General features: G+C 51.8%; 1 protein-coding gene across 1 annotated transcript in view; it reads right to left on the reverse strand.

The window, feature by feature from the left end:
- The window catches only part of LOC121464955 (mitotic spindle assembly checkpoint protein MAD1), a 319,326-nt gene that overhangs the window by 62,068 nt on the left and 234,437 nt on the right, over positions 1–22,821 (reverse strand). The window contains exon 16 of the mRNA XM_041678089.1: positions 22,051–22,258. Coding sequence (XP_041534023.1) covers positions 22,051–22,258 — 208 coding nt within the window. The remainder of the gene's footprint in view (positions 1–22,050; positions 22,259–22,821) is intronic.

Genomic DNA, 22,821 nt, shown 5'->3' on the forward strand with positions numbered 1-22,821 from the left:
TCTGTCGACTGAAGCAGTCCCTCTGGGAGGGAGGCCCCGTAAGACTCGGTGAGTACTCAGTAAGCAGGGCTCAGGAAGCAATCAAAGCTTAGGAAGCTCAGAAAGTCTCTGCTTCCATCCCCCAGGATTCTAGTAACTACTGCTAGGGAGAGGAGACCTCCTGCAAGCTGCCCTGGGAGCTCAGGAACACAGCTGGGTGAACTGTTCCCAATGCTGGGGTGGGTTTTTTGGTGCTGCAGCTCCCCCGAGTCACTGCACTTCACAAGGGAACTGCTCGTGCTCCTGTTCGTAAACCCAATACACCCACTGCTTATCAGCCTCGCCTTGGGTGGTCTGTTCTGCTGGTGGTGTACTATCTAGGATGGACAGATTTTTTTATGTACCACAGGAAAGGTCACACACCTCCAGATGAACATGCCACTGGGCCATGCAGCTGATGGGCACCAGCAGGGCTGTCACTATCCTTCCTGTCCCTCATACTCTAGAATGCAACAACCCATCCACAGTCCGTGTGCGGGAAGCACACTCTGAGAAAAGCATGCTGGTACCTGGGGCTGTGAGGAAAAATGGCTTGATAGACCCAGCTGGTAGGCAGAAGCTCACCTGTGGGGCTGTCGCCTGGCTGCTGGCCCTGCCCTGTGGCTCTTTCATCCATCACCCAGCACAGAGGCCTTGGCAGACACTGTTCTCCACAGTGAGGGCCCCTTCAACAGGACACAGACCCCAAGCCTTGATTAATCGAGTGATCAGACTATGAAAATGAAAGGTTAATTGGCAGCCCTGACCCCAAGGCTCTTCCTGGCATCCCTTGCCCCTCCTCCTCCTGGAGCCAGAGCCTTCAGCAGGAGAAGAAATTCACCGACCACACTTTGCAGGGATGTTCCAGCCATCAGAGACTGTGATAACTGTTGATAGACCCCAGATGTCTAAAGGGGAAGATTAGATCTTAGGACCAAACACAGGCTGACCTTGGGGAAGGAAACAGGCTCTTCTGCACAGTTCAGATCTCAGAGGCAGGTGGGGGACCCAGGCCCATGGAAGGCCCATGGGGAGGGTCGGTGTGCTTCTTGGGGATGAATGGAGAAGAGGTGTCTGGCCACATGCCAGGCACTCACAGGTATGTTTGTGGCCGCAAAGGAGGATCACTTATTACCATTGGGTTGGGAGTAGAAGCCTCCTCTTTCAGGGAGAGTGTGAGGCTAGTGGGAGGTGGGGGGAGACAGACAAGTGGAGGGTGATGCCCAAAGCCTGGAAACAAGCATTTGATTTGAGGTGCTTCAACTTCCTTGTTATTTCTGTGGCTTGGTGACTTACATAAACAAGAATGAATAATTCACTTCGACGTTTGGATTAAATCAATAAAAGATGGGCTCCACCTTGAAAGTGTCATCACTCTGCTGCCATGGCTGTTATCCAGCCTCTTTCCAAAGTGACCAAGAGTAGAGGCTGCTTCTGGGCTTCTCCTGGGAGGCAAAGGGCCTTGGGGTCTGCAGTGACCTTGGCCTTGGGGAAATGTCTTCAGCCAGTCACAAGTGTGCAGGTAACAACACAGGGTGGGGGGCAGAGTGGTAGGTGGGGTGAGATCCAGGGAGCTCTGGGCCCGGAGGTCACTCTGAGATCAAGACACAGTGAGGGGCAACCTTTTTCTGGGGGAGTCCTCTAGTTCCGCAGGGCCAGACCCTCTCACTCTCTGGCAGCTCTGGGTGCTCTTCCATCTTGTCATGGGCCTTCCCAACTCTCAAGTCCTGCCTGCTGCCAGGAGGAAGCTGTGGTTGCTGTCACTCTCCAGCTTTGTGCCTCACCTTGGTGTCCCCAGGCGAGGCTGTCCATGCCCTCCCTTCCTATGGCCCCTCCACAAGGACAGCCTGGCTGTCCTATAAGCACAGGAATGTGGCAGGTGACAAGTGGGAGTCAGAGAAGGGATGTGATTGCTCGCCAGAACCCAAGCCAGACTTGATGGTTTCCAGAGTGGTCCTGGAGCAGGCACATCAGGCCTTGCACCCAAACACTCGCTGCGCCACATCTGGCCTGTAAGCTCAGGCGGGCCTGTTGGCTGGCTCCACTCCTCTGAGGAGGCTACAGGACAGCTCTGAGCTGACAACCCTCACTATCTCAGCCCCATGAGTGCCCTTTTGGACTCACAAGAGGCAGCTGTGAAAGCACTGAGGGAAGGACACGAGACAGAAATAGCCTGTGCTCTTCCAGATCAAAGCTAGTGGGGATGCGCACTCCTGCCTAAGAGCAGAGATGGTGGGATAATAAGCGTTTATGTGCTCAGATCTCTGGAGTCTCAGCTCCTGGCCTGGAGTCTGCAGAACGGCTGATACTAGTGGGGCCAGAAGGACACACATGAGGCAGACATTGAGAAGAGATAACCAGAGAGAAGATGGCTGTGGGGCTCTCAGCAGTCATCCACCTGTGCCAGTACAGTCTGTGGGCAGAAAGGTGGGTACTGGGCTGCTTTTTATTAAGATTTATTTTCATCATTTTAAAGTATGTCATCTTAAGTGTGAATATGTGCATGTGAATGCAGGTGCCCTCGGAGGCCAGAGGCATCAGATTCCCCCGAGGGCGGAGTGGTTGTGATGTGGGTGCTGGGAACTGAATTTCAGATTCTCCGGAAGGTATGTGCTCTTAACTGCCGACCCACTTCTCCATGCCCTATGCTGGCTGGCTGGTTTTTGAAAATGTACAAACTTTAGAAGAGGGAACCTCAGTTGAGAAGCTGCCTCCTTCAGCCTGGCCCATGGGCATGTCTGTGGACCGCTGTCTTGATAGCAAATGTACACAGGGGAGGGCTAGCCCACTGTAGGTGGTGCCATCCCAGGACAAGTGGGTCTGGGATATATAAGAAGGTAGCAGAGCCGGGCAGTGGTGGCGCATGCCTTTAATCCCAGCACTCGGGAGGCAGAGGCAGGCGGATTTCTGTGAGTTCGAGACCAGCCTGGTCTACAAGAGCTAGTTCCAGGACAGGCTCCAAAACCACAGAGAAACCCTGTCTCGAAAAAGCAAAAAAAAAAAAAAAAAAGAAGGTAGCCGAGCAAGCCAAGAGAATAAAGTATCAGTAGGCTTCCTCTGCTTCAGGCCCTGACTTGGTATCTCTTGGTGATGGACTGCAACCTGTAGGGCAAATAAATGAGCGCTTCCCTCCCAAGCTGCTTTTGGTCAGTGCTTCATCACAGCAGCTCCCCTGCTGTCAGTCCTGGATCTGAATGTTCACTCTCAGCAGGCTGCAGCAGCTCGGGGGCACAACAGTGCCAACCCCTATGAGCCTGGGGTCAGCTCTGCAAGAGGACAAAGGAAAGGCCAACTGTTTTTTTCCTTGGATAGAGAAACACAGACCCTCCAGAGAGAACTCCTGAGGGGCTAGTGATGTGACTCAACCAGGAGTCTTGCCCGGCATGCATGAGGCCTGGGCCGGATCCCCAGCACTGCATGGTGGGAAATGCCTGCAATCCTAACACCTAGGAGGTAGAGGCAGGAGGATCAGAAGCTAAATCATCCTTGGCTACATTGTGAGTTATGGCTAGCCTGGGCTACATGGGACACTGTTTCAAAGCCCAAACCAAAAAAACACCATGCCAAGTTCCTAAGGAACTGAGAGGCTGGGCAAGGCTCTGGGTTACAGTCACAGTGTGGGAGACAGGCCTGCCAGAGTCCTGTCTGGAATGGAACACCTACTTCAGTGCCCAGAAAACAGCATCACCGAGCACTGGACCTTCTTGGCTCAGGCAAGAGACATGATGAGAGAACAGGAAACGGGGGGAGGAGGCACCTGCATGACTGTGGGGACCATCAGGGCAGGGACCTGTGGTGGCAGCAAGAGCCTACACAATCCCCATCAGAGCAGAGTACGCTGTGTTCTGATCCCAGGCTGTGGCCCCAAGAGGACTAGCCAAGGACAAGAATCCAAGCAGAGCTGACAGATGGCCCACCGCGTCTCAAAGCACTGAGAGGACACTGACAGCCCCTCCAGAGAGTTCCAGAAGGTCAGAACAGTCGGGCATGTTGGCCAGCATAGAAAACCAAACATGTGAAAGAACACACCACAAAGGTAGTGTCCTCACCTCCATGCCAGGTAGGCAAGATGAGGATGTCAGAGCATCACTGACTCAACACGGCTCTCACCAGAGCCGCTTGTGGAGAGGGACACACATATGTATGTATGTGTGGGTGTGCGCATGTGTACGCACACACCAGAGCAGACTGAGGCTGGAGAAAGAGAATGCAGCTTTCCCTTCTGCTGAGAAGTCAGAGACAGTCATGCAGCTAGAGTGTCTTTGTCACTGTTCTATTGCTGTGAGGAGACACCGCGACCAAGGCAACTCAAAAACCGAAGTATTTCATGGGGTCCTGATTACAGTTTCAGGGTTAGTCCACGATCATCGAGGCCAGAAGTATGGTTCCAGGCAGGCAGGCAGGCAGGCAGTCAGGCACTAGAGTAGCTGAGAGCAGCTGAGAGCTTACATCTGATCGGCCAGAGGAAGGCAGAGAAAGACAAAAGACCCTGGGCCTGGTGTGGCCTCAGAGCCACCCCAGTGACACACCTCCTCTAGCAAGGCCGCTTCCTAATCTTTTCCAAACAGTTCCACTAACTGCGGACCAAATATTCAAACATATTCGCCTATTAGAGTTGTTCTCACTCAAATGACCACGGTGGGCTAGGCACAGAAGCACAGGTCTGAGTGTTACGGAAAGGGAACTGAGGCGATCCATTACCACATTAACACTCAATGGAAACGAGGAGGGTGAGCATGCGGGAAGAAAATGCAGCCAAATTCTCTCACAGGGAAGCAAACATGCTCACACATGGGCTAGCAGGGAACACATGCTACCCTCACAGTGACTGAATGTCACTCAAGGGAGATGACAGGTGCAGGTGACATGACATCACCAGGATGCCCAGGACTTTGCGGCCCTCTTCTCTGGCTCCCATGTTTGCAGACGGGCTCTCCCCTCCTTCCCAGCTACAATACTGTGGGGTAGGAGCAAAAAGGAGGGTGTGATCCAATGGAGCAGCAACTTTGTCAATGCCCCAGTGCCTCCGCATCTCCTGATTAAAAGCTAGAAGCAGCTTTTTGGACATTCCTTTGGGGATTTGGGCAGAGCCATTTTCCCTTCTGAAGTGAATAAAATCCACTTAACCAAAGCTGGGATTTTCAGGCCTTGGAAAAATCACTGTGGTACTAGACTATCACAGGCTACAGCGAACACAGCTTCAGCCCTCTAACCTTAAGCAGAGGTGCTGTTTCCAGCTCACCCAGCCTTGAAGATGAAGCAGTAGACAGAGAAAGTCGGTCTAAGCTTCTCCTAATGTTCTCTGGCTCTGCCTGGGAGTCTATTCCTGTCTCCCTTGGGAGGGATCCCTGTGCACCATGGTTGGACTCTCTCCAGTGTCTGGTCAAGTGAATGGACAATACTTGGCCTTTGGTCTCTGCAGACACACGAACACTGACCAGAAGGGATGGTGTTTCAGGCTCACCAAAGGAAAGGGACCTTCTCTGCTTTGCCATGGTCCAGGCCGACAGTTCAGAATTCCACATAAACCCCCTCCTGACTTTACAGGTTGAGACTTGTCCAGCAGTGTGACAACAGGGACTCGGCCTGAGTCTCTGCTTCTAGGCATGGGGACTGGTGGCTAGACAGAGAAGTCCCTGGGACTTATGTCTCCAGCTACATAATGCATTGGAGGTGCTGGCCCTGTTCAGACCCAAAGATGATGTGCATCTAAGGACTGAATTATTCATGCCATGCTAACTTCCAAACCATTCCAGTTTTACATTTTTAAATATTTAATAATTAGTCATCAAATATTTATGCAATTTTATTAGCAGCTGTGGAGGCCGGGCACTGCTGTGGCTGTGACAGGAAAGTCTGTGCCCTGCTCCCTGTGGCTTCCTGGAGAGAGTGCCAGGAGGAGATGTCCCAGAGCACTGACTTAGGGCCTGCTGAGACACTATGGGCTCAACCCTCTGGGACACTATATGGAGGAAGGTAGAGTAGCATAGAACACCAATCAAAGGTTATTAGCCCATCCCAAACCCAAACTTCAAGCAAGCAAACAACGGAATGGCTGGCGGGTGGAGGTGATATGCCGTATCAACTTGGATACTTTTGGGGTCCTCCTTCCTTGAAGTCACCCTGCAGAGCGACAGGTAGGGTAGCTGGTAGAAGATGGGGGACTGTGGTTCCCAAAGTGGCTAGGTCACCACCACCTGCTAATCAGGTCTCCTGCTGCTCTATGGAGATGGAGTTGCTTTAACTCTACTGATGCCAGAGGCCCCGAGGTTTGGTCCCCACCACCAGCCTGTGTCCCCTGCTGGGCCGGAAATTGCATGGTTTACACCAGCCTCAGCGAGGCTTGCTCGCCCTGGAATTATATGCAGATGAGCAGACTGTGTGCACCCGCCTGGCTGCTGGCAGCCGCCCCTGGGTAAGCTCTGAGCGCCTTTCAAACGGGGTATCTCTGTGTGATTAACTGCTCACTCCAGCAAGCAGCTTGTCACCTTGCACAAAAATGATTTGAAAAGACACTGGCAATTACAGCCCACCAGATTACAGGGTGGGAGAGTCCCGGGGTGACAAGCGGGCGCTGATATCATATTCGTTCTTGTAAGATTCCCTCCCCCACCCCAGGGACAGAGCAAGAGAGGCCCTGCAGCGCCAGGCTGCACACTCCCTGTGGCAGCACTCTTCGCGGCAGAGGATCAGCAGCCCCTGGTGTCTGCTGTCCTCCAGGGTGGGAGGGACACGACTTGGGCTGATAGATGTGGAGACAACCAGAGGCCTGGAGGATCAATATTACCCAACCTGGAACTTCAGGATCATGGAATTCCTGAGAGACACCCACAAACATACTGAGTGCCAGGTGATGCTACTTCAGGTTTGCCCTGGGGTTTGGGCAAGGGGCTTCCGTCAGCAACTCAGGCCTAGGCTCAGAAAGACCCCTGGCCACTGGCTAGCAGGGATAAAGCTCCACGGTCCTACACGTCTCCTACTGCTGGGTCTACTATATGGCTCCACCTGTTGAGTCGTCAGCCAGCCCTTCTTCCCGACACGGACCCTTCCTCCAATAAGACTCTCTGACCCATGGCACACGCCTGAGGTGCCCAAGAGAGGCCCCTTCAGTGACAAGCAAAGGTCATGCACAATGCTGTATTACTTCCAGCTCAGGAAAACAAGGGTCAGGGGTTGGGGCCAAACTACATGCAGCTCCATGTGTAGCTGGACCACATCTCCGGTGAACGTGTTTATTCCTCAACATGGATCCTCCAGTTGTCTATAACCCACCCAACAGGCCTCCCTACCCTAGCCCATCTGGCACATAGGGAACTCTGCCTGGGTACATCAACCCTTCCTCATGACCCCGCAGCTGGTGTGCCCAAGTCCTAAGGGATGAACCCTTGCTTCCTGCTCTACTGCACACCTGCCAGTTACCACCTAAATGGAGAGCCCCCCTGCCAGTAATCAAAGTTGCTCTCAGCTACAGCCCCTGCCAACTGGCCATCCTTGCAGTCTTTGTCCCAGGGATCAAGGCTCCATTGGATTCCTGCAGACCAGGACCGACCCAGAGGCCCTCAATCAGATGCTTGATACTCCCCCTGCTAGAGCTGACTGCCCTCCTGATCAGATGCAAGAGGCAGGGTGGGTGAGGTGATGTGAAAACCCAGCCCTAAGTGCTGTCCTGGCTTCCACCACTTTGCTGTGTGCGACAGTTTCACCCACACACGCATGGATGGTATAGTTCTCTGCCATGCTACAAGTGGCCCTGGACTTCTGCCTCCGACAAGGGACCGTGCTTGGTGGCACACTTCTATAACAAGCCCCACCATCTCCAAGTGCCTTCCTTCCTGGCCTCCCTTGAGCTTCTGTACCGCTGGTGGACATGTATGCTACCCTGTCTGGCTGAGGGTCCACTTCCTCCACTGTACAAGTCCCTGGAAGCAGAGCCTGGGTCTCTCTTGGGGCAAGCCTAGCACCCACAGTGCCTGGGACACAAGGTCACTGTAAGAAGTTCAGAAGCATCAAATGAACTGATGAGCAGAAGAGTAGGTGGACCCACACTCTCCTTAGACACTAGGGCTGCGTGGCCTGGAGCAACCTGTGATCCACTTGAAGGTCTCTAGCATACACAGCTAGAGAGGACTGGGGAACCAGGACTGGAAAGCCTCGACACACAGGCCATTAGAAGGTACAGAGAGGAAGGCCGGGAATGTGGTTTAGTTGGTAGAGCACTTGCTTAGCATGCATGAAGCTCTGGGTTTAATACACAGCACGGTATAAACCAGACATGTGAGTGCACACCTGTAATCTCAGCACTTGAGAGGTAGTGTAGAGAGCTGCGTGGAGCGCACCTGAGGGTGCTGGCTCCCGCCCTCCACAATCCCAAAAGCGAGTGCTCTCTATGATAATCAATGATCACGCAATGATTATCAGCTGCCTGCATATGCGTGAACCTATGGGCAGTGCCCACCGGGAAATCCGGGTTGGCAGGCCTGTGCCTTTTTAAGGGCTGGGAGAGGTTTGCCAGGAGAGGGGGGGGGGGAGGGGAGAAGGAGAAAGATTGCTGTGAATAAAGTCCTGAATAAAACTCCAGTGAGAAGATCTCCTGGTGTCGCGTCATCCTTGCGGGTCGAAGGTGGCCGTGACAAGGTAGAAGCAGAAAGGCCAATCTAGATTACATGCTTCAAAGGAAAAAACGAAATAAAACAACCTCCCCCTCCCCCCAAAAAAACAATGAACCAAAAAAGGAGGAAAAGGGCCTGGCTGGTTGCTGGAAAGCACTGCAGGGTAAAGGATGCATTGCAGAGGGTGAGATGCCAGCCAGTACTGCTCCAGGACTGTTTTCTACCCATAGCCTCCGTTGGCAGCACATGAGACTCTTTGACAAGTCACTGGAGCACAAGCTGGTGTCTTACCCAAGGGCAGCCAGCCTAAGAGCTGGGTTCCTGCCTTGGCTCTAAATGCCAAGCTTCTCTTTAGGGGGCTCTGCACTGGGAAGCTCTGGCAGGGAGGCTGGCGAGAGATGAGAAGAGTTGTGGGGGAGATCAAAGACATACCACAGTTGGGTGACACAGAGGGCCAGATGGGAGCAGCCCCAAGGAAGCCATCCTTGGGGTGAGAACCACTGAAGGCTCCAGCATCTCCTGTCCTGGTGTGGTGACTCTGGCAGCCATACAGCACACGTTCCTTGTGAGCATGCAGCAGGGCCGTGCTCCCTGCTGTCTGAACTGATGACCCCTCTCCACTGGGTCTCTGTGGGGCAGTTCTAAGAGGTCGGGGCTATATTCAGGTTATAGTTTGAGGGAGATCATCTCCACTCCAAGACAGGCAGAGGGATTGGGGACCCAGAGAAAAACCATAGGCTGCGGGATCAACTTTGGTTGGGTGAACAGAGCCCCAGCTGCCTGGCTGCTTTAAGTGACTGCTCTCCAAGTTCAATAACTGCCATCATGGGAAGTTCAGCAGTGACCCCTTCAGAAGGCTCATCCCAACCGGGCCCATGGACTAGAGTGATGGGGAGGGTCATGAGATCCTCACCTGAGAATCCAGCTGCACCTACCTCCTGTTATATGCAACGCTGCCTTAATTGCACTTGAGCTCAGGGAGGGGCTAGAGCAGCTGCTCTCGACCTGCCTATCAGATATTTACATTGCTATTCACAACAGTAGCAAAATTACAGCGATGACGTAGCAATGAAATAATTTTATAGTTGGGGGTCACCACAAGATGAGGAACTGTATTAAAAGGTCACAGTAGGAAAGTTGAGAACCACTGGGCTAAAGTATATGGGCTGGGGAAGACAAGGGGAGGAAGGAATCCATCTCTGTGGCTAAGGAAAAGCTCTCATCCCTGTTGGGTAAGGTTTTCCAGTGTAGTCAGTTGGGGGACAAGCACCCACAACCCTGTAAGCAGCCCTGAACCCATTCTCTTCAAGAAAGCTCAATAAATTCACTGGGCCTCCAGAGTGAACCTTGGTAGAGCTGTGCCTCAGTTTGTCATTGTGCCCTCAGAAGGGGCAGGTGCTACTTATGAGCCCCTGGACAGCAACTTTGGCAACACACTGGCAGACAGAGATCTCGGGCTGTGAGCCTCCTGCATGCACTGCTGCCTTCTACTGCAAGGGCTCCAGCAGGGCTGGAATGGAGGCTGAGTGCTGGAATGGAGGTTCCGGAATACCCAAAACCGAAGCGTGTGGGCTGCTATGTTGCTAGTGAAGCAGGACGAGGGCTGAGGAAGCTAAGATAGGGCTGCCAGGTGTCGACTCACATATTCTTGCTGCCAAGAGGCTGGATAGTGAGGCAGGTAGGGACAAAGTGTATCATGGAGTTGGGGCGACAGATGACAGCGTGAGGACCTGGTTTCAAAGCCCCAGCACTCACGTACAAAGTCAGATGTGGCTGTAAGGGGTGGAGACTGGAGGAATACTGGGGATTGCTGGTTGCCAGCCTGGCTCCAGGTTCTTGAGAGACTGTGCATCATAATGCACAATTAAGTAGAACATATTGAAGGAAGAGATTGGACACCTTCTAGTGACTACATTCATGTGCATATACATATATGCATGTGTAGACAGGCAGACAGCACACACATACACATGTGCATGCACACACTCACGCAGCCTGTTCATGCCCTCTAGGGGAACCACAGCTTTCAAAGAAAGGTTTCACACATAAAGATAACCAGAAACCAATAGGCATGACTCCATCACAGGTGTATACACCTTCCCTCCATTTCCCTGCCTAGCCAAATACACTTGAAGCAGAGAATAGCATCACAAAGCATGAGAACACAGCTGTCTTAACACAAACTTCAAGAAACTTCCTTCCATAGACACGCAGGGCAGGCTGTCTGTAAGAGAAGACTGGGGCTGGGGCGGTGGCTTGCCGTCCTCTGGTCAGGACAGAAGCTCTGATGGAGCCCGTGCGCAGAGGCAGAGAGGACGAGTCACATAAGAGCCACTGCGCTGGACTCGCGTCTACTTGAGGCTGAAAGCTGGCAATCCATTCTGCACACTGGATGTATTATTAATTTCTGACACTGGGTTACAGAAACCATAATTCCCTGGAAGGCGAGCTCCCTTTGAGGGGGGGAGGGTTCAGAGCTCATCTTTTATTGACCAAGTCATTCTCGAGTCAATCTGTCTGCTCTTGGTGAGACAAGCTTTAAGTCTCCTTTGTGCCCCCCTCCTTGAGACGTAGTAGTCTATTAAATACATGCTAATGCATGTGATGGCTTCGGACTTGAATGGAACCAATTCTTCAGAGAGCAGATTAAAGAAAAGCCTACAGAATCAACTTAGCAGCCGGAGCAGCTTGGAGCAGGTTTTGGAAGGATGCTAGGATCAGGCAGCAACTGAGACCTTGGAGTCATTGGGTTATGATAAGGCAGAGCCAGAGGAAGGCCACAGTTAGGCCAGAGAGGAGCCCGGGTAAGAAGAGAGGAGCTGGGGATTCCTGTCTTCCTGCCACACACTAGCCAGGAAGAGAGGACACAGACTGGCTGGGTTGGAAATCATCAGCTTTCAAAGAAAGGGAGCAAAGGCGGCCCTCCTGTTCTCCATGGCCCCGAGTCCAGAGGGGGGCTGATAGCCTCGGCCTATGATGGCATGACTGTTGTAACATGTTGATGGCTAAACACAGCCAGAGCTGGGGCTGAGTCCAGGTTGCCTGGATTCTATTAGATAGAGTAGGGAGTAGGGTTCTACTAACTCTGCTGAGTGTGTTCATGCACACGTGTGTGTATGCAAGTGTGTATATGCACAGACAATATGTATGTATGCACACATGAGTACGTATGTGCATGTCCTGCACATGTATGCCTGCACAAACACACACATGTATGTGTAGGTCAAGGACACCCATTGATGTTGTTCCTCAGTTGTTCACCTTTTGATCTGAGTTAGATTCTTGGGGCTCACAAGATAGAAAGAGAGAACTGACCTGTGAAAGCTGTCCTATGACTTCCACATGCACCACCCCACACAGACAGATGCATACAAAATAAAAATATAAGTCATAGAGTTAAAAAAAGTCAGTCTCTCATGGCTTGGAGCCACCAAGTAGGGTAGGCTGGCGGTCAGAGTCCCAGAGACCCACGTGTCCCCATCTCCTCAATACTGGGATCATGCTCATGGGAACATGCTCAGATTTTTAAATATGGGTTCTGAGGATTGACCTCATGCTGCTGGCAAGGCAAGAGTTTTCCAGTGGAACTATCTCCCAGCCTTCAACTGACCCTTGATCCCACCCTTTCGAACACTGCCCAAGGCTCCCTGAAGTCTTTTCAGTTCTCAGCATTTTAATAAGAACCACCTGTTCTTTCCAGAGACAACACACATAGCACCCCGGTGGTCCTAGTGGCCGTGAAGAGCAGGAGCCCTGCGTCCTGGGTGTCCTGCTGGGGCTGACAGATCTGTGTACCATGGTCTCCTCCACTCTGTCTCCTTCTATCACAGAAGAGGGTCTACTGTGCAGGAAGTGGAGTTTTGAGTGCTGGGTTGAGTAGGATCTGGAGGAAATCTCAAGGCAGCACGGCATTTGGACTGGCATGGATATTGCTACTGTCAGCTGAGTCTGTAGCTGAGTAGGAACAAACAAGGGAAGAGCAGGGAGATTCAGAAATTTGAAGCTTGGCCAGAAAGTGCATGTTACAGTGGACCGAGGAGGTGACAGACATGGCCCTGGGCATCTTGAAATCAGATGGGTTGTAGTGCTCCTCAAGAGGCTCTCTATGTCCCCACGTAGAGGGGGATAGCGCAGTGGCTCACCCTCCCCAAGGTTATATGAGTAAACAGTTGCTGGGGAGAAGACTCTTCAGAGAAGTTGCCTGCAAGTTGTGCTGGAAGCCCTAGGGGCACAGCTTGCAAGAGTCATCAGCATGCTGGGGTGAACCTGATGCAGCTGCTGGAGTCACCCACACTTCTGTCAGCAGCTTATCACCCATTATAAGCAACCCCACATCACATGCCTGTAAGGAACCCCAATATACTCAATGGTTCATCAAGCTGGACTTGAATGGAATTATCTCTCTGGTCTGTTATTGGCACATGAATTTGGGGTGAACAGAAATAGACCCCCCCAGAAAAAGTTACACGCTGTACCTCTTTACAAAGAAGCAAGAAGAAAGAGGCAGCTGACCCAGGAAAGCACATAAAAGGGCAGGCAATCCTCCAGAAGAGGTCCAGGATCCATGGCCTCTGTTTCAAGTGTGACAAGGGATGGGGTTGCCAGGACAGGGTGAACTATGGAGAGTTGGAAAATATGATCATCAAGAAAAAGGGGTTCAGGACTAGAACCCACACCCTGAGCTGATCTTCAGAGTCGGAGAAACGCAGCTGTTATTGTTATTATTATAATAACTCAGGCTGGCCTCCTTCTCACTAGGTAGCCAAGGATAAACTACAAACCCTGCTCCTCTGCCTCCACCTCCAGAGTGCTAGGATTGGGGAAGGCAAGTGTTCTGGTTAGGTTTTTGTCCATTTGATACAAGCTAGGGTCATCTGAGAAGAGGTAAGCTTGGGTAAGAAAATGCCCCCGTCAGACTGGACTGCAGGCAAGCCTGTGAGGCATTTTCCCCGTTAATGACTGATGTGGGAAGGCCCGGGCCACTGCTGTGCAGTGCCCCCTGGGCTTGTGGCCTGGGTTCTACAGGAAAGTGGGCTGAGCAAGCCATAGGGAAAAGGTTAATAAGCAGCTTTCCCTTACAGCCTCCACTACAGTTGCAGCCTAGAGCTCCTGGGCTGACCTACCTGTGGGCTGTGAAAGGGACAGGTAAGGAAATTAACCCTTTCCTCCCCAAATCGCTTTGGTCATGGTGTTTACCATAGCAGTAGAAAGCAGCCTAGCATGGTGGGACGACTGAGGACCAAAGAGGATGAATGAAGCTGGATTCCATCATCCCAACACTAACATGGCGAGACACAGGGTCTAAAACTGAGCCCCTCTGGAAAACCATAGGCAACCATAGAGCTGGGGTGATCAAAGTCCCCAGGACCAAGCGCCTGCCATGGAAGGAAGAGCTGATAAATTACACTTCATCAAAATTAAAAACGCTGCTTATCAGACGAAAGCATTAAGAAAATGATTAGAAGACAAACAATCCAATTAAAAACTGGGCACCGATGTAAGAGGCGTCTCAGCGAGGAAGATGTATGAATGGCTAATAAGCTGCAGAAATGAGCTCCGAATCATTAGTCATTAGGGAAATGCACCCACAGAGGATGTTGTCGTCAAGAAGCCAGGAAAGACGAATGGCAGGGAGGATGGTGAGCACACGCGGGGGACCCTCATAAGGGGATGTCAACTGGTACAACCACTTTGGAAAACAATTAGGTTATTTCTTACAAAAGTGATAAATGTACCAGGTAACCCAGAAATCCCCTTCCACACATAAGACATGGGCACTATCTCCAATGTCCACAGCAGCATGACTCACAGAGGCCCAAAGTGGAGACAACCCAATGTCCACCATCAATGACTTGATCCCTAACACATGCGCCATCCACATGGTGGAATATTACTTAGCCATACAAAGGAATATGGATGTGTGTGTGTGTGTGTGTGTGTGTGTGTGTGTGTGTGTGTATATATATATATATATATATATATATATAAATATATGTAAGACATAGCTGAATCTCGAAAGTATTCACTCAGCAGCAGCAGCCAGAACAAAGGCCTGTGTAGTGTAAGGTTCCATTTAGACAAATGTTCTGAAAAGACAAATCAACAGAAGAAAGATCAGTGATTGCCTGGGGCTGTGAGTGGGAGCAGGGAGGATTGCAAGGGCATTGGGGACCCATCAGGGTGACGGGAACATTCTAAAGCCAGGCTGTCGTGGAGGCAGAGCACCGCTGTAAGATCACTAAATCACTGAGTTAATTACACCCTTAGTCAGCAGGGGACGGACGGTGCTGCTGCTCAGTGTGGTGAGGCGCAGAGGATATGGCCCGGTACAGGCTCCTGGGAGAGGTGGGTAGCTTTCTATCTATGCCAACTCAGATGAACCCCACAACCCCAGGACCCCATAGCGGCCCCAACTCCAATGGACCCCATACCACAATCTTTATGTTTTCATGGCACAGAATATAGAGCATGTGCCTCAGTCATGGAGTGCAGACTAGCTACTAAGGTCAGCCTTGTGACAGCCCAGGAAAGCAGGTGAGCATGCCACCTCTCTCCAAGACAAGAACTAAGGGCAGATGGCAGCTGCCAAGCTAGGCCAGGATGACTTCCCATGGGGACCCCTATCTGAAGGGCCCTGCCCTCATTTGACTGGGGAGCACTTGCTGTGCCAACACCTCCTGGCCCGGCCTGACCCAACCTGGCGCTGCAGGTCAGAGATGGGGAGGTCAGGGCTGCCCAGTGTATCCAGGCTGGGGTTCCAGGGTGCCCGCCTGTTTGATGTGTCAGGCGCGAAGGCGCTCCCACTTCAATTATGGGCTGAATGAAACTGGAGAGAAATCCCTAATTGGGTACTTGGCTCCAGCTACCCGGCAAAGTTTACAGACATGCCAGGAAGGAAAGGAAACAAGGCATTCAGCCGAGCAGCTCCACGTGGCTGGGGAACGCAGCAGTTACTCAGTCTCGGCAGAGCCGTGTGGGGTCACAGGGACCCTCAGCCAAGGGAAACTCAGGATATGACTCACGGTCTAGGGATGTGGCTCAGAGGGGAAGTGCTTGTCCGGCAGGTGCGGGCCTGGGGTTTGCTCCTTGGCATCTCCAAAGCAGAAGGTGAAAAGAGAACAAGACTAGAGCTGCGCAAGGCTCTGCCCCCGAGGTGCCTAGAGCCTAGAGAAGGGCTGGGCGACAGCAAGAAGGGGAAAGAAGACCAGAGGGAGGCACATCATTGGAGCAGGTCTGGGGGCATAGCTAGCAGGCTAGTGTTGAGCTCAGATGGAGGTCTGGGGCCAGAGGCAAGGGTCACACTGGCTCTGGAGGAGGTGCCAGTGGATGGGAGCCAAGGGAACCCAGAGTGGAAGCAGGTACGGGGAGCTTCCGCCACACCCGCAGGGTATCAAGGCAGTTCTGGGTCTGGACTACACTTCGGAGACCTTAGGGAGCTAGGCTATGCTGAGAACATTGTCACTGCCCAGGGCAGCTCTCTACCACAACTCTCAGTCCCTAGAGCAGTTGAGAGACAGGCTGGGGATGAGGACAACCCTCCACCCCAATTCTAGGCCCTCACTCCCTCTACCTGCTGCCAAGGCCATGCTCACTAGGATGGACACCTTTCAGCTCTACCTGACCCGGGACAAGAAGACTGACCCTTCAGGGTTTCATGCCATGTTCCCTGTGGGAGTTCCAGACCTGACTCCCATCCACGCCTAGTCCTGTAGTCAGCTCTCAGCTGTGGGGAATCGCCTTTGCAGCCATTCCTTTGTTCCCACTCAGGAACTATCTTTCACACTGGCCCCTGAGCAGAAAAGTGGTTGGGGAGGGGACTAGTTTGTAAATGACCTGAGGTAGAGTGTGAGAGCCTCTTTCAGCCTATGAAGTCAGCAGTTAAATCTCATAAATTTTTTTTTTAAAAAAAACCTTTTTATGTACAGACACGTATGTGATGTGTGTATGACACGCAAAACATGTGATATATGTATGTATGATATGTGCGTGAGCATGTGCTTGTGTGCATAGACACATGTCATAATGCACTCGTGAAGGTCAGAGGACCATCTCTGTGCTGGTCATCACCTTCCACTAGTCTGAGGGAGGGTCTCTGCTCACCAGTGAGTACCCAGACTAGCTGGCCTATGAACAGCATAAGAGGCTCAGCCTCCAGTTCCCATCTTGCTGTAAGGGCTCACTGTAGGGAGACAGTATCTCACAAAGTCTCCCCGAATGGCCTTCAACTTGAGCTCCCCACTGCTTTTGCCTCACAAGTGGTTGTGGTGACAGCCTGCACCAACAGGCCTGGCTCAGGCTTTGAAGGTTCCTTAGTGAGTTGATAAATACGCCTATTTGCTTCTGGACTATGCCAGCTGATTCCTTCTGTTTGAAGCTGCAGACTCTCCCTCCATAGTCTCTTCCCTGTGTGGGCTCAGAATCAAGGCCTAAATCCATCTTTGTCCAGATCACCAGAAAGTTGTCCTGGTGCCGTCTGTCAGATGGTCCCCAAGGACTTACTGCTGCTCATTACATGTGTATTAACTTAACAAGAGAGACTCTGGTTTTCGTGGTTTCTGTTTGTCTCTATTTCATTCATCATCTCACTAATTCTGACTTTTTCTTTTCTGTTTCTCTTTTTCCCTTTCATTTGATAAGGATTTCACTCTGTAGCTCAGGGTGTCTGAAACTTGGGGCTCTGAGTACTGGAATTACAGGTGTGAATGACAACCGACCCAGTAACCATTGTTAATACCAAGTACAGACTGGGAAGTGCTTTGTTTCTTACTTAAGGACATTCTGAGCAGCTGATATTTGTCCCAGCTTTATGTCTGTGGCTCTGATAAAGTACCTAGCAGGGACATGACTACAGAAAGACAGGTGTTCCCAGTCCCTGGCAGCATGCATGCCTGTGGACTTTATGATAATGATGCCGGTCACTGTGGGCTTGCTCCTATGGCTGTCGTCCTGGTGCTCTACTTTCCTGGCTCCATGAAAGCATGTGAGGAGATATGAGGCCCTTTTAGGTTCTGTGCAGAATGTTGGTTTCTGGGGTTCAACAGCAGCCAGAGCACCTTCTAGGAAGTCGGCTTTGGAGTCTTGCCATGCTTCTTGGACTTCCTGACACTGGACTCATGGATACCATGTGCCCTGAGTGGTAGTCAAGCTACACCCCTGTTCTAGAGGTTTCAGTGACTATCTAGGGTTCCCTCCCTAGGTCTCCCTGAAATCCTTGGGAGGCTGACCTTGTTCTCTGTGTCCATGGCAGGCTCACTCCACTTGAATAAGTATGTGTGTACATTATTAAATGTAGCCACAAGCATCTCAAACCTCTATCTGTTCACTCTCCCTAAACGCAATCGGTCCATAGCACAAGTCTAACAGAACATGTACCCAGTCACATGGTTCAAGAGTGGGCTACCCTGAGGGCCTGGCAGGGAACCCTGGGTGACTCCAGCCTCCTCCTTGGGGGTTTGAAAGCAGTTGGTGCCCTGCTTTCCTCAGGTTCAAGGTAGACGACAGCACTGTGCTCACACTCCATCCCCCACAGCATCACCAGGGTTACCTCAGGAGCACGAGGAGGGAATACCGTGGAGCATCACCCAATGAGGGACTAACTTAGTGGGTCAATTAAATCCTGAGTGTTCGGCCAGGTGCAGGAGGCTGGGTGCCATGCTGGAGACAAGGCTCTAGACACAGGAAGGAACAGGGCAGGCAGTTGGCCCTGATCTAGGAGTAGACACCTGGAACTAGGGGAGAAGATGACTCAATATTGGTGAGAGAACTGTGAGAGTCTTGATTGGGCCACCATACACAGCAGTGCCATACAGATATGGACAGCCCAAACTGTTCCTTTAGCACATGTGCCCTAAGACACAAGCTAGCAGAATGTCTCCTGCGAATGTGTGTTTCTTTGACTAATGAGTAGGGAGAGAGCTTTGTTTCCTCCTGTCAGAATTGTCACCTGATATCTACATCCCTTACGGTGTTTGTGTCGGGGTGTAACTTTGAGGGTTATTTTTAAGAAGAGATGATGTTGTTCAGAAAGGTTAAACTTCAGACTCATCCTTTTCACCACTTTTAATTAAGAAGTCCTTCCAGCCCCCAAGTACTGGGGCTCAACCCAGGACCCTCAACCACAGCTAGACAGATGCTCTACCACTAAGTCACACCTCAGCCCCTCACTGGGGGATTCTAGACAGACGCTCTACCACTGAGTCACACCCCAGCCCCTCACTGGGTGATTCTAGGCAGGTGCTCTACCACTGAGCCACACACCAGCCCCTCACTGGGGGATTCTAGGCAGGTGCTCTACCACTGAGCCACACCCTAGCCCCTCACTGGGGGATTCTAGGCAAGAGCTCTACCACTGAGTCACACCCCAGCCCCTCACTGGGGGACTCTAGGAGGCACCTCTATTAGTCTCGGGGAGCTTAATTCCTGTTGCTGTGGACATTACTAACAACAGGGTGGTCAAGTTTCAATAAAACTTTATGGTACCAAGCTCTGAATTTCATAGTTTCTACAGCATACCAAGCATTGTTGGGGATTGTTGAAAACAGTGTCAGGTTTTGTTTTGTTTTGAGTTTTTTTAAATGTGGTCCTTCTGTGTCCCTGTCCCTGACACAGAGCACATATACAGCAATGATACTTTGCTGTTCTGCATGAGCATGGGGGCTGTGGGGACAGCATCGGGGATGTACCTGCTCAGCCAGCACCATTCTACAGACCTGCAACACTGGTTCTGAGGCTCAAAACAAACAGCTGACATCTCCCCAGAACAGGATGCCATGAACAGCTGTGTGGGGACACCCGAGACAAAGCCCCTACATCTCTTTTCTCATTTAAGCTACTCGAAGACCATGCTTGCACCCTCGTTATATCTGAGTAGACTAAAGCCTGGGAGGTGCGGCCCTCCCGAAGAGAGCAGGGACTGTGACTAGCCTATAAATCAAGTAAAGCTGCCAAGCTGGTTTCAGCTCTTGAGAGCACTGCGCATCCCTGAGCCTTCCTCGCCACCACAGCTGACCTAGGTACCAGAGTCAGAACCATCGGTGTGAAGAATAGTAGCGACCCTGAAGTCACGTGGTCCAAGCAGAGTGTAGCTCATGGAGCCTCAGGCCCAAGTGCCAACCAAGTGCCAAGTGCTTAAGCCTCAACTCCAGTCAGGCTTAATGGTGCATGCTTTTAATTATAGCACTTAGGAGGCTGAAACAGGAAAATGGAGAGTTCAAGGCCAATCTGAGCTACAGAGGAAGAACCTGAGTTAATCCATACCCCACCCCAAAGCCCCAAACTAGGTCCTGGAGAGAATCTTCACTTCTAGGACAGAAATGCTGAGGATAAAGAAAAATGCGACACAAGCCAGCTTCCTTTCTCTCTTCCCCAGAGACACCTCTGGGATCCGTTGGGCCCAGCCAAGCAGTGACAAATTTGATCATCTCCAATGTGTCACTCCGACAAGATGAGGTTGTTTTAATTTAAATGCATGCCTAATTAAACTGCAATTAACCAGCTCACTGGCAGTGGCCACAGATAGCAGGGGGCCACACGTGGAGCCAGGGAAGCAATGGGAGATTGGGTTTTGGTCCCTGGGTCAGCCTTTTTCAGGAGGAGCCAGAAACCCCCTGAACTGTCTCCCTAAACAGCCCAGCTGGACTCTGTGCTCCTGGGAGCCAATGACAGGCGGGCGCATCTGTTGTAGGGGTCTCCTCCATCTGCCTGCCAATGCTGGTGACGTGGAAAGTTCAGTAGTGTAATGGCTGTAGCCTGGAAGCTCAGGGCTGATAGGACTCATTTCTACTCTCCTGGAGAGAGCAAGTGGTCTGAGACCCAAGGGAACTGGGCTCGAGACTAGATTGCACACTTTTACATATCTGCACACTTTGGTGTGCAGAAAAACAGACACATGGGACTTAAGAGGGTCAATGTCAAGTTCCTTCGGTCTGAAAACCTGACATGGGAGAAGGGTGGAGGCGAAGGAGTGGGCAGTGCAAATATGCACTTCACACACACACCTATGACACTGCTCATGAGAAGAACAACAGTGTAAGCCAACATGGTCTTCTGAGCTCCCGAGAGGCGCAGGGTCCTGGCCCATCCTATCTGCCACTCACAGATGACACCAACAGCGACACAGGAACAACTGGACTCACAAACTGGAGACCTGTCAAGCCAGTGCACCTGAGGCTGACAGGGGTCCCTATAGCCAGGCAATAAGACTGTGGGTATAATGCAGATGATAATGACAAGCCATAAGGAGGATCTTCTCTATTGTAGGCACTCTGTGTGGAGCCCCAAAGCACTGTTTGCTGCTCACAGCTCCTCAGACTAACAGAGGCATAAGGGAGGGTGTACCAGCCATTCCTGATCAGACGCTGGATCCTCAGGGTACCACGCCCCTGTTGCATGCCTTCAACCCATCTCAGGGTCCCTAGGTTCTGTGCAACAGTGTCTTCAGGAACCCTTCATGAAGGCCCAGGGTAAATGCAACAACCAGAAGGAAGAAAGAACACGAATGCAGGAATGAGACACCAGAAGGACCTGTCTCTGCCACTCCATACTGAGATCCACACTGCAGGAAGGACTCTCTGATGACAGTTCCATCCTCCCTGGCTCAAGGACTCTCACTGGAAATGCCAAGTGCCTCCACAGGACCAGAAGACACACAAGTACACAAAAAGGAAACAGGAGTGCTTCACGGGATAAAAAGTAGTTGAAAACCACAAGCGAGACATAAACCCCAAGACAACAGTGGCCCATAGCCCCAGCACTGCACAAATGCCCCTAAGGGTCAGGAGACAAGAGTGGTCTCAGGGTAGGCAGGGTTGCTGCAGGACCTGCCTCCAGCATGCCCTTGTCCTGGTTCCCTCCTGATCCAGGCCGAGTACAAACCCCTCCCTTGCACACACAAGTTTGCAAGTCCCAGCACAGAGCAAAACAGCTGGGGCAGGATCTCAGGGCTGCCATGTTCAGTGAGGCTCAGTGACTGATGTCGGTGGCTACTACAATGCATCAGGGATGACAGGTGCATGTTCTGATGGTTGTCACCCTGATTTACAGACTGGAGGGGGCAGTGAGAGTCACGGCCTGTGTTAGTTAGCTTTGCTCTTCCCTGGAATCTAGGGGCTGGTTGCAAAGGGCCCTGGGCTCTGTGACGTGTGCTTAGGCCAGTGAACGATGGCCCTGTTTTCTTGGAGGATTGGATTTACTCATGATTAATGGGCCACATATAAACTGATAAATGGTATTAATTTGTTTTGGGGGGTCTGAGAAGATCTTAGCTGCTTGCAAACTTGGATGACTAACCCTGTTTGTGAAGCCTGCAAGGAAGCAATATGTCTCAGTTGGCTGCAAGGGCCAGTGGGCTCTGTCCATCCACTCAGCCCAGATGCCCTATGTGGATTTCTCTCTGGAGACCAGAGGGCTAGGTGAGGGGACCTACCTGCCACCTCCTTAGATGACGGCAGGCTGGAGGCAGCCTCCAGATCAGCAGGGATGGGGCCCCCTCTCTCCAGGGCGTGCACAAGTCCCCGAAGTCGCTCACACTCCCCCTGCAACCGGTCATGGTCCTCACGCTGGTGCTGTCTGGCCATGCTGGTCGGGTTCAAGCTCATGTGCAGCACTTTGGTTCGACTCTGGTTGTAGTCACCCTAGAGGAGTGAGCACAGCATAGGGTCACTGGGTGTGGATGAGGAGCTCAAGAGCAGAGCACAAGCAAGGAGCATCCATCCAGGCAGCTGAGGAAGGAGCCTTTGGTGGAACACTGGTGTGGGGTGGCCACAGGTGTGACAGCCATCTCAGCACCTTCGTCCAGTGTGTGCAGGAGCACTTGCCCCTTCCCAGTATGGATGCTGGTCCCTGGGAGCACAGAGGCCACTCAGCCTGACAAGTAAAGCAGTCTTCCTCCCCTAGGGCTACCACAGGTGCTCCACCATGCCAATTCCCTGCTCAGTCTACCTAAATCCCAAGTGCAATGCCAAGTTCCAGAAGGAATGAGAGGCACCCAGCTACATAGTAGGCTGAGGAAGGACAATTCCACATATTAGGCCAGTTAGGGCCACAGACTGAGTAAAGAGTAGCCTGAGCTATTTGGCAAGATCCTGTCTCAAAGGAAAAAGAACTGGAGATGAGGCTCAGTGGTACATCAATGGTACAACACTTAGGAAGAACCCAGCAGTAAGGGAATAGGATATGGCTCAGTGGTAGAGCACCT

This window comes from Microtus oregoni, unplaced genomic scaffold (genome assembly GCF_018167655.1).
Source record: "Microtus oregoni isolate MIOR12 unplaced genomic scaffold, Mior012 000029F_ref0000214, whole genome shotgun sequence".
Lineage (NCBI taxonomy): Eukaryota > Metazoa > Chordata > Mammalia > Rodentia > Cricetidae > Microtus > Microtus oregoni.